Source organism: Bos grunniens, chromosome 20 (genome assembly GCF_055505025.1).
Source record: "Bos grunniens cultivar Pamir isolate PY7600 chromosome 20, Bosgru_T2T1.0, whole genome shotgun sequence".
In the NCBI taxonomy this organism is placed as follows: domain Eukaryota; kingdom Metazoa; phylum Chordata; class Mammalia; order Artiodactyla; family Bovidae; genus Bos; species Bos grunniens.
Genome location: NC_141184.1, coordinates 48,767,016 through 48,785,431, shown reverse-complemented (window position 1 = coordinate 48,785,431; position 18,416 = coordinate 48,767,016). Strand labels below are relative to the sequence as shown.

At 41.3% G+C, this 18,416-nt stretch overlaps 1 protein-coding gene across 6 annotated transcripts in view; it reads left to right on the top strand.

Moving 5' to 3' along the window:
• The window catches only part of ANKRD55 (ankyrin repeat domain 55), a 180,835-nt gene extending 162,966 nt beyond the window's left edge, over positions 1-17,869 (top strand). For all 6 annotated transcript variants that reach the window (XM_086361784.1, XM_086361785.1, XM_086361782.1 and 3 more), the window contains 3 exons: positions 2,115-2,776; positions 15,196-15,288; positions 17,383-17,869. In XM_086361784.1, the coding sequence (XP_086217910.1) occupies positions 2,115-2,776; positions 15,196-15,288; positions 17,383-17,504 (877 nt within the window). In that variant the 3' untranslated portion in view covers positions 17,505-17,869. The remainder of the gene's footprint in view (positions 1-2,114; positions 2,777-15,195; positions 15,289-17,382) is intronic.
• Positions 17,870-18,416: the final 547 nt, after the last annotated feature.

Genomic DNA, 18,416 nt, shown 5'->3' with positions numbered 1-18,416 from the left:
ATGGTTCATGAGGGGAAAAAGTATCTAGTTCAGCTCAAACAACTCCACAAATATTTTACCTCAAAACACCCATCACGTATTAGTATAGAGTTGTTGTTTAGTCCCTCAGTCACGTCCAGCTCTTTGTGAACCCATGCACTGCAGCACTCCAGGCTTCCCTGTAGTTCACCACCTCCCAGAGTTTGCTCAGACTCATGCCCATTGAGTCGGTGATGCCAGTATATAGCAGAATTGCTTATGAGTACTTTCTATTTTATCCAGGAAAAAAAAAAAGCATCTCAAGGATCAATATTTAGTAAAATGAGTAAGTTTTACTGGGCATTATTAAATCAAATGGCAGTTTTGTTTTAATGAAAGTCTATTGTTACTACTGGAGAAGGCAATGGCACCCCACTCCAGTACTCTTGCCTGGCAAATCCCATGGGCCGAGGAGCCTGGTAGGCTGCAGTCCATGTGGTCTCAAAGAGTCGGACACGACTGAGCGACTTCACTTTCACTTTTCGCTTTGATGCATTGGAGAAGGAAATGGCAACCCACTCCAGTGTTCTTGCCTGGAGAATCCCAGGGACGGCAGAGCCTGGTGGGCTACCGTCTCTGGGGTCGCACAGAGTCGGACACGACTGAAGTGACAGCAGCAGCAGCATTGTTAGTACTACCTTGATTTGTGCCAAGGAGCCCATTGTTTTGCCCATTTGCTCTCTTGCATGCTTGGTGTAAAAAGCAGTCCAGTGAAAAAGACAACATCTTGATATTATTATGAATACGGTTTTAACTTCATGAGGCCTGTCGGAGACCTCACCTCCAGGGTTCAATGGACCACACTTTGAGACCCACTGGCCAAAATCACAACCTTACTAGGAAAAGGAAATTGATTGTAGAAGATGCTAAAGTAGCATTAGCATTTACTTACTTTAGTTAGCACAGGGACATATTCTATATGGGAAAACTTGCAGGAATGCTAGAGATCTGGGGTTCTCTCTCTGGTAGTGTCAGGAGTGCAGAATCTGTGTTTCATATTTCATAAAGCCTTTTGGAAGGTGAAAGGAGGAAGATAAAAATTCATCACAGGAATAAAGATTCAATTATACACTGTGTGACCTACAGGAAAAAGAAAAAATTTCATTATATGTGGCCAAAATGAGGAGTGATACTTTCCAAACCACAGGTTACAATATCTCACTGCAAAGAGAAATGTTGCAATATTGCTTTTAGGGCATGCACACAGGTCCGGTTTCATCATTAACTCATACCGCAGAAAGCACTAATCAATTGTGGCCTCAAAAGAGAATAATACAGAAATTTCCAAGCAAAAAAAACAGCATAGTGCCTCAGGGAAACTCCACACAAGAAGAGCCAGCCGGACAGCTGCAGATCTTTTTCCCCTGCAGAATTTGCCTGCCCATTGGACATTGCTCACTTTTTTTCTGCTGCCACGCCCAAATTCTGGCATACACACTTCCTGTTCTGCAGCCCAAGCCCAGACAAAAGCTTCTCTCCTTGGCTTCTTTTAGTATGTTTTATTTTAAGTGTTTTTCAATAGGAAATTTAGTAAAAACTCAACAGGAAACAAATAACACACAAACTGTAAAATGGGCAGGCTTCCTGAGGTGGATAATGTCAGAGCTCTGCCCTTATCTCCAGGGAGCCTTTACAGAGAACACCTGAAAAAATCAGACTCCCCTCCCCCAGCTCTGCAGCCTCCACCCAGCTGCTAGCTAAAGCTTGAACACAACATGTGGCCTTTATTTCTTTGACTTAAAGCTGGCGCTTCTACTGACTGGCCTTAAGAAGTGAGTAAACAGTAACCCCTGAAGGTATTTGGTATTTTCAGCTTACTTGATCCCCTGGCAAAAACAAATTTTGAAAGGATAGTTCCTGAGGGAACAAGCAAAATCTAACTAAGAAATATTCTAATTATGGACAGTAGACTGACCATGCCAAGGAAGGGGGTGGCATGTGAGTAGCTTTTGCACATCACCTTTAACTTGAGAGGGCGCTGAATGACTTTGAATGATCTCCTTCCTGGAGATGGAATAGAGGGAGGTATGTTGTTTGATGACTGCTGTTGCGCCACTTCCTGTTCTCACAGAGCATCCTTGTTTTATATCCTATAGAACAGAGCCTCCTAGACCCCTTCCTGCCCAGAACAGTAGGCCCCAGAAGAAGGAGGGACGATTCGGCATGCTCAATCAAATCTTCTGCAAGAACAGAAAGGAAGAGCAGAGGGCCTATCAGAAGGACCCCAGCAGGGACTGGCACAGGGGAGAGCACACCTCGGAAGTCGATGACATCATCACCACCTTTGACAGCAACGTGGATACCAACTGCCAAGAGCAGCCTGATGAGCAGGTGGCTATGGTTGACTTTAAGAAGAGGACCTCAGAAAACTCAAAATATCACTTGCCAGAAAAGAAGCCTCTGGCCCGTAAAGGGCTTCCACCAATCAGAACACAGAGCCTCCCACCCATCACCCTGGGCCATAACTTCCTGACAGCCTCCCAGGGGGCCACTTCCCATGCTGGCCTGAGCTCTGGTACTCATCATGCGGCTCAGCGATCTCAGAAAAGCCGAAGTGAGCAAGATTTGTTGAATAACAGAACTGGCTGCCAGGCATTGCTAGATAACCCTTGGAAAGGTGATTCTCACCCGGTGTTCTATAAAGCCTGGACTATGTCTTCATCTGACAAGCTGCTAGACAGGTTGCTCACCAGCAGATCTGGCCACCAGGAAGTATCAGGGCCCCCACATCTTCCTCATCTACATAATCCTTCATCAGGTAATGTCCTTCCTCATTCCTGACAGATTCTGTACAAGAAACATGTCATACAGTCCTGAGTGAGGAGGGAGAGTAGATAGCTTGGAGGACTTCCCTTTAGTCCACTGGATTCAGGGTATCTAGGCTATGTAAGGAGAAGGAAATGGCAACCCACTCCAGTGTTCTTGCCTGGAGAATCCCATGGACGGAGAAGCCTGGTAGGCTGCAGTCCATGGGGTCGCACAGAGTCGGACACAACTGAAGCGACTTAGCAGCAGCAGCAGCAGGCTATGTAAACAGTCTGCTTTTCCAACCTGAGGACAGTCATCAAGTAGAAGCATGTGCCTTCTCATCTTATCCCATCCCACCAAATATGTGTGGTGACTGGCAGGTTGGAGCAGGAATGTTATTATTTCCACCAGCAAGGATTCTTAAGCAGGGATCCTTGCCGATATCACCTACAAGGGGTTGATTTGTTTGTGTGACTGTTTGCTTTTAAATCAGGTGTTCAATGCCCACTCTGGGCCCACTGAACCAAAATTTTGGTGAGGCAGAAGGGAAAAGAGTAATGCCTTCCACGTGTATGAGTAGAAAGGGAACATTTCACACATTTATGGATCAAGACTCCAAACACGTCAAAGGATTGATTACCTGGCAGATTACCTGTGTCTGCCCGCAGCTATGTAGCCCCTCATCCGAAGCAAACTATGTTATTAATTTTTCGCTTGTCCTTCCGGAAGTATTTTATACATATTTAAGTATTTGTATATATACATATATATATACATTTTAAATAAATAAGCACATCACACTAAAGAATCTATATTTTTGTACACATACAAGCAATATATATGTGTCTACTTTTCACCTGTTTAAACAAACATATCACACTAAAACTTTTATTTGTATTTTTTAAAATCACCCACAGGGGATTCTGAGGTACAGTGGAGACTAAGATCTATTGTTCTAAAGTGCAGGCTTCAGAACAGCTGCCAAAATCAGGTCATTACTATAACAGCTTATTTTGTTATGAAGTGAATTAATCACTAACATTTAAAAATCATGAAGTTTTTACATAAAAGTTTAAATTTCTAGCTTCTCTTGAGAAATTGAAAAATCCAGCAACACTAAACACAAATACCTTTTGGCAATAATTGGCTAGATCTGAGTAACCAGTATCCCTCTGGACACCACTTGGACATCACTGTCCCCAGTTTAGCCCAGTCCACACCACTCTCTAGTCTCTGTCCATGGAGTGTCTGTTGTTCTTTAACAATAAGTTTCTGTTGCTTTTCTTATAGTGGGGTTAAGAGGGAAAATGATGTTTCTTGAACCCATGCTTCTTTCAAAAGTAGAAAAGTGAAAGACCAAGAGGGTGTATGTATATTTTAAGAACTAGATGAGATCAATATATCTTTAGAGGTAAGAACTATTCCTTCCCATTTAATATGCAGCATGAGCCTGGCTCTCCTCACTCATTTACACGTGCCTGGTGTCTGAAACCTGTGAGGCAGCTTAAGACTTCTCTCATACATATTCATTTGTATTTAAATGTATTTATTTGAATAAATACCTGACAGCTATTTCCTGAGAAGAACTTCCCGCAAGGTCTTACTTCCTCCTCAGAGCACTGGAGTGTGGGTAGTTTCCCTGTGTTCTGTGGAGGGTAAGGAAGCAAAGATATTGGTTTGCTGTCTTTTAACACTTTGATGGCCTCCAGGGCCTTGACTCAGCCTGCTTTCTGGAGTTAGTCCTGTCCTGGCTAATATCTCCTTTTTGGGGAAAAAAAAATTTATTTTTTTTTTTTTTAATTTTGAGTCTTGTTCTTTTTCTGTTCCCAGGACAGCCTGGGGCTGTTTTTTCTTTATCAGTTAGAATTGGTTCATCTGTTGTAACAGAAACCCAAAGTAACAGTGGTTTAAGCAACATAGAAGTTTATTCCTCTCATATGAAAGAAGTTGAACGTTATGGTTCCCAGTGCTTGGTGAACCATGATTGCTGGGGACCAGCCCCAGCTGATCCAGGGTATTCGAAAGAGAGACGGCCTAGGCGACTATTTATATGCTAATTAGAGATATAGAGAACAATAGAATGAGGATAGCTCAGTAGGAAAATTCAGTGGAGAAAAGAAGCTGAGTAGCTTGGTTTACGCGGGAGACCAATAAAACTTCAAGACAAGAAGTTTGCACCACTTACGTAGGCCGCAGGCGCCCTCTCGAATAGCGGAAGGTGCCTCACCCTAGACACCTTCTCGAGTGGGTCTTAGAAGCCCAGGCATAATTAGTAAGCGTGGTGGGTTCCGCGCTCCAGATGGAGACTCAGCTGGAAGTTAAAGGGAAGAATGACATGGGGAGACCAAGCGCTGGTGAACAAGGCCCGTAGCTTTATTTTTAACAGGGGCTTTTATACCCTAAGTTACACATAGAGGATAATAGGGGATGCAAAGTCAGCAGTCTTTGATTCTTATCAAAAACCAAGGTTTCTTTCCTGCAAATTTATCGTATACAAATGGTTTAAGTGATTTACATCATCTTCTGGCCAGAAGGCCTACTAACATTTTATGACTCTTGACAAGGACTTATCAACAAAGACTTATTTTCTCTAAGAGTAATTATTTTAATGTTTGGCACCATCTTCCAAAGATAAAATTGCATTCTTATAGGGCGGATGTGTAATGGGTTTACAACAAAGGAAAGAATTTATTACCTTAAGGGTCTAAAGTTACTAACACCAAGGCCACTACTTATTTTTTCTATATACCAACTATTAATTAATACACATTCAAGGATACAATTCAGGGGATGTGAAAACTTGGCAACAAGCATTGACTCATCAATGAAATCCTTTACTAGTTTATTCTGACAGTTTTTAACTCTCTGAGAGGCTCTAAGCTATTTGAATATCTTAAGCTTCCCGTGCCTCTGGAGGCTAGGAGACTGTAAACAACCGTATGCATAGCTGCAGGAGTCCGGGTAAACTTGTCAGGCGAGTTAGAGAGCCATCTGAGGGGTTTGGATTTAAACACTCCTAATTGCCCAGGAACTTTATTAATTGGAGCTGTAAATTAACTCTTTGACAGAGAGTGAGAGATGGTGGTAGGGGACAGCCCCCAGTAAAGTCAGAGGTGAGAGCACAAAGCAATAGAGTAGGCAGACTCTGGTTTTTTGGGGGAAAATGCTCGAGAATATTCGGGGGGACTCCTGAGGCTCGATCCCGCCTTTGCGTATGCCGAGCCTCCTTCCTCATGACCTTTGTCACGAGCGGAATGCCTCCCCGGCTCCCCGCACATGATCCTTCCGTTTGTATTCTCTACAACTTAACCTATGGCTTTCATTCTTTGGAGAAAGAGAAGGAGAAAGGAGAGAGGGGAGAGGAAAATGGATGTCCCCAAACTGAATTATCTCCCATTAATAAGTCATCTCCCATCGCTTCTAGGCCTTTTGGCTAAGATCAAGTGTAATAAGTTATTGACCATAAGTCCTAGAGTCTGCTCCCATCTCATTGGCCAGAACTTTGGTCACATGACTGCCTATCTGCAAGGGAGACTGGGAATTGTTGTGTTTTAGTTGATCACATGACTCTACCTCCAAAACTGGATTTTCATTTCTAAGAGAAATAAGGGAGTAGATATTGAATAGAGAATTCATAGATTCTGTCACATGTGCCATCTAAAACTTTCCGTATTTTGTAAAATAAAAGAAAATTCAATAAAGTTGGTTTTAGGATTGATTTCACTTTTCCAGTGAAGTAACTTGAAAAGTCCCTAGGGGCAGGAAAGCAGAAAAGAACTAGCAGAATTCTCCAAGGGAATGTTAAATGATTAGCTGTGCCTGGATCAAAGCTTTTATTTTTTTCAACCAATGTTTTTGAGTGCTGATTATAACTAGGAGCCGTTCTAGGTAACTGAGTCATGATAAGATAAATATCCCAAGAATCTTCAGTCTATAAATGAACTTCCAGGAACATGGATTTTTCTAAGTTGATTATACAACTCACTTTAAATTGATTTTCTTCTCATGTTTACATATGAAAATCATAAGGGTTTTAAATGGAAAGGACCCTAGTCTTCACTCATTCTTTAAATGATTATTGAGTGTCTATTATTATAATTTATCAAGAGGCAGCATATCCAGTGGTTAAGAGAAAAATTCTTTTTTTTTTCTTTTTTTGGCTACCACATGGCTTATAGGATCTTAGTTCCCCAGAGAAGAACTGAACCCGGGTCAATAGCAATCAAAGACCTGAGTCCTAACCACTGGACCACCAGGGAATTCCCCGAGAGGTCTTTTAAAGTCACATTTTTGTTGTTGTTTTGTCAATAAGCCCTGGCTCTCTTTTACTTGCTGTTAATGAATCTCTCTAAACCTTTGTTTCCTCGTGTCAAAAATGGGACGAAATACCCAACTTTTAGGGTTGTGAATTGATAGTAAGGTTAAATAAATTGATACATTTATAATACTTAAAATAGTGACTTTAACATAGTACTATACAAATACACACAAATTTGTGGGCTTTTTTAAAAACTATGTGCCAGGCCCTACACTAAGCCCAGTGCCTTAGACACAAGCTATAGGTGATGACATTTAACTGCCTTTTTGCTCTCAGATCTAATCTCTTACTTCTAACTCTATTCTGTATCTCTGGAAACTATCCCTCCCAGGCTCCCTGGAAGCTGCCTCCAGGTACTTTTGCTAAAGTGCCAGGAGGCATTGGCAAGAGTACAAGCAGGAGAAAGAGGAAAACCAGTGTAGTTCTCCTCAATGTCCCTCTGCTTCCTATGGAATTTCCAGTAGGGGTTTCACTCCTCCTACTTCCTCCACACAGCCCCTCACTTGTAGTTCTGGCTCCCACTAGCTTCTGGACCTTGGTAATACCAGCTTTTTCTCTTATACTCCAGACTAGAAGTGGTTGCATCCTCCTTCTGTGGTTAATTTCTGGATGTCCTTTAACCTTGTCATCTGGCTTCTCAGCTTTTCCACCACCAGTATAACGAAATTTCCATATGAAATTGCCTCTCTTTCAGAGGCCTAAAGAGGTCTCCATTTTCCTGAATGAGCCCTGATGGATAAGGCAAGACATGTCATCTCTCTGAGCTACAATTTTCCTACTCTCTGGATACACAGTCTGGGGCCGTTTTGTTTCATGAAGGCCTTTCCAGTTATAATGTACATAGCCTAGAAAAGTTAAAACAACTTGTTCAGTCTTAACAACTAATGAGTGACATATTCATAACTTTAACCCAGATCTCCTAAGAAGTTACCACACAGCCTCCTGGTGGCTCAGAGGTAACAGTCCACCTGCAATGCAGGTAGATGTGGGTTCGGTCCCTAGGTTGGGAAGATCCCCTGGAGGAGGAGATGGCCACCCACTTCAGTATCCTTGCCAGGGACAATACCATGGACAGGGGAGCCTGGTGGGTTACCGTCCACTGGGTCACGAAGAGTCGGGCTGCTCACATATACAATGGTGTGGAAGTGGTTCAGTCGCTAAGTCATGTCTGACTCTGCAACCCCATAGACTGTAGCCCGCCAGGCTCCTCTGTCCATGGGATTTTCCGAGCAAGAATACTGGAGTGGGTTGCTATTTCCTCCTCCAGGGGATCTTCCCAACCCAGGGATTGAACCCACAAAATAAGGGCTTCCCTTATTTCTGTCTTTATATCTCAAAGTCCAGTTGATAGCATGCTTACCAAATTATTTACGATGTGATTTTCTTAGAAACTACACCATCCTCCCCCAAAGAAAAATATTTCTGCCTTATGGATTTTATTTTTGCAAATATTTTTAACCCAATTTGAGTTTTTTTTTTTTTTTTAATGACTACTGAAACTTCCAGACTACAGTTGGGAGAGTTCACTTAAGTGGTTTAAATTGTTAGTTTAGGCGGGTTGAAACTCAGCAGATTTCTGCACTGAGCTCCCATACTTGATGTGAAAACCTAATGTGGTAAAGCAATTGGGTACTATAAATCATGCCACTGCACCACTGGCTTGAACTTGGATCGTCTCTCTCCCCTGGATTTTTTCTTTTCCTGCCCTGGGTTTAGTAGAAATAATATGGGCTAGCAGTGATTACTACCATTTGAATTCCTGGAAGCTAATATCCTGTGCTGACTTCAGCAACCCTGAACATTTAGCTGTAATGATTATTGCTTAACATTTATTGAGACCTGTCAATGGGCTAGATGGAGAGGATGGGGGATAAGGCACTTAACCAAAATGAGGGAATTTGGAGCACATCAGCTTAATTCATTGCAAGCAGCTTTCAGAGAAAATGGAACAGAGAGTTCTGTGGTATTTGCTACCAGCCTGGTTATTTACAAGTCATCACAAGGAACCTAAGAAAGTGCTTGCTTCCTTTCTCCCTCAAGAGAGAACTTTCTTCTCCAGAATTTTCTAGACTATCCCAGCAACAACTCCCTCTCCTCCCTGCATAGGTCTGATGTCATGACCACCACTGTTTAAACCCATCAGCAATGGGTTTAACCCACTCTAGTACTCTTGCCTGGAAAATCCCATGGACGGAGGAGCCTGGTAGGCTGCAGTCCATGGGGTCGCTAAGAGTCAGACACGACTGAACGACTTCACTTTCACTTTTCACTTTAATGCATTAGAGAAGGAAATGGCAACCCACTCCAGTGTTCTTGCCTGGAGAATCCCAGGGATGGCGGAGCCTGGTGGGCTGCCATCTATGGGTTCACACAGAGTCGGACACGACTGAAGCAATTTAGCAACAGGACAAAGGCCAGATTCTTCAGCTGGCAAAGTCCTCCCAACGTAGCCTGGCCTCACTTACCTTTCTCAACTTCTGCACCTCCCATTTCAATCTTTCCCCCTGCCCCCTCCCCTTGAACAGTTCCTTGAATATCTCTAAGCTCTTGAGGAACCCATACCTTTTACTCTACGACGTCTTTGCCCGTGTTTCGTTTTGTTTTTCTTTTAACCTTTCATCCACTGAGTGCTTGATAGAGTCCTACAATCTTTTAAGAACCAACCCAAACTTGCCTCCTATGCAGAAGGCTCCTCACTGCTGTAGGAGGTGTGGCCCGTTTTTACTATCCATCATGAAAGAATCCTTCCTCTGCCTTGTTAAGCCTTCTCAGGGGCAGTGAACCACAGACTTCCCCTTCAACAGCACTGCAGGAGAGGAGTTTTTAATCCCCATTTTAGAGATGAAGAAATTGGAGGATTGGAGTGGTTACCCCACCCGCCTAAGGTCATAAGGTAGCTAGGAAGTGGCAGAGCAGATGTTTAAGCAAGGTCTGTGGGATTCAAGACACACTGATCTCTCTGGGCCCTTCTTTCCTCTGTGATAGCTTCACAGCACTACTCATGGCCTTCAAAAGTACTTTATCTGTTTCTATTCCCATCAGCCACTTTGAGCACCTTGCCTTCTCTTTGTACTCTAGTCTCTGGAATGCAAAGAGTTTGCAATAGATGAGTGCTGAATATATTTGTTATTATTATTAATCTTCATTCTCTTCTATTTCCTCATTTAACTGTGAAAATTTTTTCTGCCTTTTTATTCTAAGACAGTGGTCATCCTCCACAGGCTGGACACCCCTTGAAAGCTCCCGCAGCACAGATAGATCTTTAAACTATGCACATTCTACCTTGTTCTTCAAAACTGAGCAAAATGTCAGGGTGGCAAAAAGTTTAACTCTCCTCCCACCTCCTCCCAAATCACTGCTGAAGTCCATCTCTGCCACTTCTCCCATCCTATCTATACCATTTTGGCCTCTAAGGAGGCAACATGGTGTGCATTTTAGGTCCAGACAGACCTGGGTTGGGTCCAGATTCTGTCACCTCCTGTCATATGACCTTGAGCTCCATTCAGAACTCCTCCAAATCACAGTGTCCTCATTTGGAGACTGGGCATGATAGTACCTCTCTCACAAGGGAAAGTGATTGTTAGGATTAAATGAGATTACATATATAGAAACTAGTCCAGTGCTTGACCACAGTAAGTGCTCAATAGTGTTACCCGTAATTATCATCTCATTTTTGGTTTTTCAAATTTCTGCTCCAGTGTTCATGGATAAATAATCGAATATGAGTTGATACAGGTTTTACTGTAATTCTACTCAGGAATTTTTTTTTAAAACAATGGCTTATGAGCTTCCCTCATGGCTCAGATGGTAAAAGCATCTGCTTGCAATGCAGGAGACCCAGTTCCATCCCTGGGTAGGGAAGATCCTCTGGAGAAGGAAATGGCAACCCACTCCAGTACTCTTGCCTGGAAAATTCCATGGATGGAGGAGCCTTGTAGGCTACAGTTCATGGGGTCAGACAGGACTGAGCGATTTCACTTTCACTTATGAGGTTATTTAACCTTCAAAGTTCAAAGGAATAAAAATATAAAGGCAAAATGTATACCCAGGAGACTGGAAATTTTGCTTAATATTCATCAAATGACACTGTTCAGATGACCACCCCTAAAAATCTACCACTGGACTCACCGAAGCAGATAGGGGGTGGATCTTTTCCCCCTGTTCTAAGGACTGCTTTACCCAAACAGAAGACTTAAACCCTATGGGCCTCACTATAGTGACTCTTGTTCCTACTAGACTGCTAAGTAAAAGGTTCCTACTAGACTGCTAAGTAAAAGATCAAATGAATACATGCCCCACTCTCTAGGAGATCATATTTAAAAATGCCACATAGTAGCACTGTAATAATTGCTAATGTTTATTATTTACTTTATAAGCTAAATGCTTTACCTTTGTTCTCCTAGTTAATCTTTATAACAACTGGAAAAGACAGAAAGCTATTATCCACTTTTTACATATGAGGAAGTTGAGATTTAAAGAGAGAACATCACTTGCTCAAGTTGGGAATTAAGCCTAATCCTGTCTGATCCTGTTGTTCTTGTTCATTCACTCAGTTGTGTCCAGCTCTTTGAGACCTCATGGACTGCAGCATGCCAGGCTTCCCTGTCCTTCACCATCCCTCAGACCTTGCTCAAACTCATGTCTATTGAGTCAGTGATGCTATCCAACTGTCTCGCCTGTCTTCAACCTTCATCCCCTTCTCCTGCCTTCAACCTTACCCAGCATCAGGGTCTTTTCCAATGAGTAGGCTCTTTGCATCAGGTGGTCAAAGTATTGGAGCTTCAGCTTCAGCCTCAGTCCCTTCAAAGAATATTTAGGACTGATTTCCTTTAGGATTGACTGGTTTGATATCCTTGTAGTCCAAGGCACTCTCAAGAGTCTTCTCCAACACCACAGTTCAAAAGCATCAATTTTTGGTGCTCAGCCTGCTTTATGGTCCAACTTTCATATCCATACATGTCTACTGGAAAAACCATAGCTTTGACTAGACAGACCTTTGTTGGCAAAGTAATGTCTCTGCTTTTTAATATGCTGTCTAGATTGGTCATAGCTTTTCTTCCAAGGAGCAAGCGTCTTTTAATTTCATGGCTACAGTCACCATCTGCGGCAATTTTGGAGCCTAGAAAAATAAATACTGTCACTGTTTCCATTGTTTCCCCATCTATTTGCATAGAGTGATAGGACTGGATGCAATGATCTTAGTTTCCTGAATATTGAGTTTTAAGCCAACTTTTTCATTCTCCTCTTTCATTTTCATCAAGAGGCTCTTTAGTTTTTCTTCATTTTCTGCCATAAGGGTGGTGTCATCTGCATATCTGAGGTTATTGATATTTCTCCCGGCAATCTTGATTCCAGCTTGTGCTTAATCCAGCCCGGCATTTCTCATGATGTACTCTGCATACAAGTTAAATAAGCAGGGTGACAGTATACAGCCTTGACTTACTTCTTTCCCAATTTGGAACCAGTCTGTTCTTCCATGTCCAGTGCTAACTGTTGCTACTTGACTTGCATACAGACTTCTCAAGGGGCAGGTCAGGTGGTCTGGTATTCCCATCTCTTGAAGAATTCTCCAGTTTGTTGTGATCCACAGAGTCAAAGGCTTTGGCATAGTCAATGATCAGAAGTAGATGTTTTTCTGGAACTCTTTTGCTTTTTCTATGATCCAACAGATATTGGCAATTTGATCTTTGGTTCCTCTGTCTTTTCTAAATCCAGCATGAACATCTGGAAGTTCACAGTTCATGTACTATTGAAGCCTGGCTTGGAGAATTTTGAGCATTACTTTGCTAGTGTGTGCAATGAGTGCAATTGTGTGGTAGTTTGAGCATTCTTTGGCATTGCTTTTCTTTGGGATTGGAATGAACACTGACCTTTTCCAGTCCTGTGGCCACTGCTGAGTTTTCCAAATTTGTTGGCATATTGATGCAGCCCTTTCACAGCATCATCTTTTAGGATTTGAAATAGTTCACCTGGAATTCCATCACCTCTACTAGCTTTGTTTGTAGTAATGCTTCCTAGGCCCACTTGACTTCACATTCCAGGATGTCTGGCTGTAGGTGAGTGGTCACAGTATTGTGGTTATCTGGGTCATGAAGATCTTTTTTGTATAGTTCTTCTGTGTATTCTTGCCACCTCTTCTTAATATCTTCAGCTTCTCTTAGGTCCATAGGATTTCTGTCCTTATTGAGCCCATCTTTGCATGAAATGATCCCTTGGTATCTAACTTTCTTGAAGAGATCTCTAGTCTTTCCCATTCTATACGTTTTCCTCTATTTCTTTGCATTGATCACTGAGGAAGGCTTTCTTATCTCTCCTTGCTGTTCTTAGGAACTCTGCATTCAAATGGGTATATCTTTCCTTTTCTCCTTTGCCTTTTGCATCTTTTCTTTTCTCAGCTACCTGCCTCAGGCAACCATTTTGCCTTTTTGCGTTTCTTTTTCTTGGGGATGATCTTGATCACTGCCTTCTGTACAATGTCATGAACCTCCGTCCGTAGTTCTTCAGGCACTCTGGATGTAATCCCTTGAATCTATTTGTCACTTCCACTCTATAATTGTAAGGGATTTGATTTAGGTCATACCTAAATGGTCTAGTGGTTTTTCCCTACTTTCTTCAATTTAAGTTTGAATTTGGCAATAAGGAGTTCATGGTCCGAGTCACCGTTAGCTCCCGGTCTTGTTTTTGTTGACCGTATAGAGCTTCTCCATCTTTGGCTGCAAAGAATATAATCAATCTGATTTTGGTATTGACCATCTGGTGATGTCCATGTGTAGTGTCTTCTCTTGTGTTGTTGAAAGAAGGTGTTTGCTATGACCAGTACGTTCTCTTGGCAAATCTCTGTTAGCCTTTGCCCTTCTTCATTTTGTACTTCAAGGCCAAATTTGCCTGTTACTCCAGTTATCTCTTGACTTCCTACTTTTGCATCCCAGTCTCCTAACTTTTGCATTCCAGTCCGCATGTGTTTAATAAATGTTTAATGTTCAGAGAAAAATCAGTGCTTGTTGATTTCTCTGATGTAAGTACTCCCACCATTGCTGATGTCAAGCCACTAAGTGTGATGTCAACCATCTCACAAAATTCCTGAAAATTGGTATGCACAGCTCCAGCATAGCACTACTGGTCATTTAAATGATATATTCCAGGTCTCCAAAATGCTTTCATTTACCTCTCATCTTCCATCTCATGATTCTCAATCCTGGATTCATATTAGAATCACCTGGAAGCTGAAACAAATCTAGCATCCTATCCAGCCCCTGAGATACTCATTTAATCAATGTGGTTGGTGTTTAGTCAGAGTAGCATCTTTTTTTTTTTTTTTTAACTCCTCAGATAATTTCTCAGTGCAGCCAGGACTGAGAAACACTGATCTTGAAGATTATGTCCTACTCATCACCCACTCTTCAACACAGATTCACGAATACATGATACATTAATACCCTATTTTATTTTTCAAACTTTTAAGTTTTGTGCAGTATATGACCAACTGAGCTTGGTTTTTTGTTTTTTAATTTGTATTTATTTTGGCTGCACTGGGTGTTTGTTGCTTTGTTGGAGTTTTCTCTAGTTGCCATGAGTGGGGTCTAGTCTTCATTGCAGTGCGCTTGCTTCTCTTTGCAGCAGCTCGTCTTGTTGCAGAGCACAGGCTCTAAGTGTGGGTTTCAGTAGCTGCAGCACACAGGCTCAGTAGTTGCGACTTCCAGGCCATAGAGTGTGTGGCCTCAGTTTGCTCTAGAACTCAGGCTCAGTGTTGTGGCGCCCAGCCTTGATTGCTGCGGAGCATGTGGAGTCTTCCCTAACCAGGATTCAAACCCATGTCCCCTGCCTTAGCAGGTGGATTCTTATCCACTGTGCCGCAGGCGAAGTCCCTAATTGTGCTTGTTTATAATTTTTTTAAAGCTAGTTTACTCAAGAAATGATTTTGGATACATTTTTCCTTTCACTTAAATGGTGACTGGCATGTGATAGAAACGGAATATGGTGTAGTTATTTTGTTGTTAACATCATAAATTTCACGATCTATAACAACTTGTATGATTCTCTAATCCACTGGATTTTATAATTTGCACTTGGTTGAGTCTCAAATGATTGACGCAAATTATGTTTGTCCCCAGGACAAAATTTTCAGCATCTGTCCCCAAACAGACCCAAAATCAGGGATCTTCCTTATACTCGGAACAACCTAGCTCCCCTACCAGACCAAAAATGTAAGTATTTTCAATCTTCCTCAGCTTCCTTTGCAAATAGTAGTGCTGTTATTAGGACTAAATGTTATTTCGGTTTACTTTCATTTTTCCAAGAGAACATCAAGTACCAAAACTTGAAAATTATAGGAAAATAGACTAGAGACAGTCTTTAAAGCTCCATCCAAAATGGTAATGCTTATTTAAAAGAAATACTTGCTTCCTTGAGGAATTTTTATGTTTGGACTATAAAGACAATAACAGAAGTTTATTTTGCTATGTACTATTTAATGTCTTTAATGCTTCAAAAATTATTCTAAGACTGGCTTCCTGGCATTGTTTTCCTTACTATGTTGGACAGATAGAAATGTGTGTTACCTCTGTACTCACAGGCTCTGCAGTCCTTGGCAGAAAGGAATAATCAAGTATAATGTTCATCAGGTTTACTTTTGGCATTATTTTATACAAAACTTCTCACAATATAAACTGTTAATATATTCTATTCACCAAGTGATCAAGTTTGCCTGTGTCTAAGTATTATCTGGGGTGCTTGTTATAAAATGGATTCCAGGGCCCCACGCTCAGAAATTCTGAGTTTGTGTATGCTTATGTCTGTACTCTGAGACAGTGTAGATTAGAAAACTGATTCAGAGAGGTCACATGACTCACCCATTATTATTTAGGCAGTAAGTTGCAGAGGTACAGTCAGCTGCTTCAAGAAACAAATAATACTCACTGGATTCTAATTTCCTTTCTTCCTGTTCTTCCTATCCCAACACACTGGTTTATAACACATGCACAAGCACTCGCATGCACATGTACACATATACTCTCTACATCATCTTAATTGCAGAGATTAGATGATTTAGAAGCTGCTTTATTTAAGACAAGTCCCTTACCCTTTCTTTACTTCAGTTCCTTCAGCCTGTAAGAGTGGTGCCACCTGATAAGATTGTTGAGAGGATTAAATGAGGTGACACATGCAAAATCCTTGGCAACCATTTGCACAGAGTAAATATCCAATATATCTTTTCTGCCCCAGACGGCTGTTCAAATGGGACAAGTCAAGAGTTCTAGAACCTTTTAGTTAAAAACCAAGAACCATGGGGTCTTAGGACAACTCTGTCTTTTTTTTCGGATAAGGAAAGGGAGAAGTGGAGATTGTCCAAAGTCACACACAGACTTAGTAGCAGAAACCAAGACCTCTTTCTTGACAGATTATTTTCCTTGCCCTTACTAATTTGTCTAAAGAGAGAGTTTTGGATGGTGTGAATTCAATCACTGAATGAAATTCAAGTCTGACCTTGTCTTTAAGCAGAAATGTAGTCACAAAGACATCTAAGGAAAGAGTCACTTAGCCTTAAATCCAGTATGGCCTAGAGAAGCCAAAGAGAGGGGATTTTCTTTGGCAGAGCCCAGCAGCTTTGCTTTTCATGATTAAATTTAAGGAGACAGGAAAAGATAAAGATCTTTGACCGACTATAGCTCTATGAAAAACAAATGGAAAGGTACAGTGCCTGTCCTGAAAGAAACCTGAGAACCTTTTGAGGTTTGCATAAAAGCACAGTACAAACATCTTGGGGCTTATTTAGGGCCTTGTGCTGACTTGGCTTTCAAGGGCTGCTCCACCCAAGGAAAAGAGAACTTTGCCAGGCACGCACAGTCTGATCATGTTTTCACCAAACTCAGCCCCACCTCGTATTGCACATATTTGACTTCCCTGACTGGAGCTTCCTAGGTTGCTCCAGTGGTAAAAAACCTGCCTGCCGATACAGGAGACATAAGAGATGCAGATTCAGTCCCTGGGTCAGGAAGATCCCCTGGAGATGGGCATGGCAACCCACTCCAGTATTGTTGCCTGGAGAATCCCATGGACAGAGGAGGCTGACAAAGAGTCAGACACGACTGAAGCAACTTAGCATGCACACACAACATCCCTGACTACGTGTAAGCTTGATAGGTAGATACACATGACTATCTCCTGAAGTTAAGCTCTCTGCAAGAAAAACTTCTTAGAAGCGCCTGTATTCCTTCAGATATAACACAGTTCTTCTACCACCATTCCATTCCTAAGAGAAGAAAACCCTGAAAGTCTTTCCTTCTATTCTTTCCTCCCAGTTCTGTCTGGAGAACCTCTACGGACCAACCGAGTGCTTCCTGCTATTCCAAGCCAGCGGGGACACAGTCCACCAGCTGAAGAGAGTGAAAACTCTGCCAGTTCCACCAATGATGAAAACTAGCTATGGGTCACTGATTGTGAAAATATAGACAAGATCTATTTTCAACTGTCAAAGAACAAGATTACTCTAGTTCGTAAGAACAAAGACTGATCTAGTAAATTGCATTCTATAAGCCATTCATGGTTTTATAACTCAAAGTTCTTTGTTCCGCATAAGCACTTAGAATCTTTGATTGTGTATATATTGTAAGTCTGTGAGTTTCTGTGACCTCTACAAGCCTAAATAAAAAGTCACAGTATATTATCAGCAGGGAACCTTAGTTATGTTTGGTTTGTTTTGTGGCATGTTTGCTGATTTTTTTTTTTTTAATGATTTTCTGTTTTTAAAAAATGTATGCTTTGCTGAATAAAAAAGAAAGCACATTCCACATGTGTTATTTACATTGATTGCAATTCCACTTTGGGTTAACAAAACTTAATTAAAATTAAAACAGTAAATTTCTTTCATCAGTCAGTGTTTATGGCTTTTAAGTGTACAATCATCTACAAAATATTTTCCAACACTGTCAGTTCCTGGCTAGAGATGAAATCATTCAACAATGTTTATGTATCTTCTTTGTTATAAGATTATTTCCACCTATTGTCATTTTCAGATATGATTGTTTGTTCTAATAGAGAAGATTATGTGAGTTAGAAAGGTCTACATCTTGACCCAATGGAATGAAATAGATATTTCTCATGAATTCCTCAAACACTCTACATATTTAATCATTTTTTTTTCTGTTTCAAAATAATGGTCTCTGTCTACTCAAGATATTCCCACTTATGACGTAGCAAATTTCAAAAAGACTAACTACAGATCTCCTTACTAAATGGTTTGTGTATTCTTTGGATTAATTGAAAGTTCAAAATTTAGCCATATAAGATCATACTCACTCCATGTTATTACCAAGCCTGCCTGTTATTCAGCAGG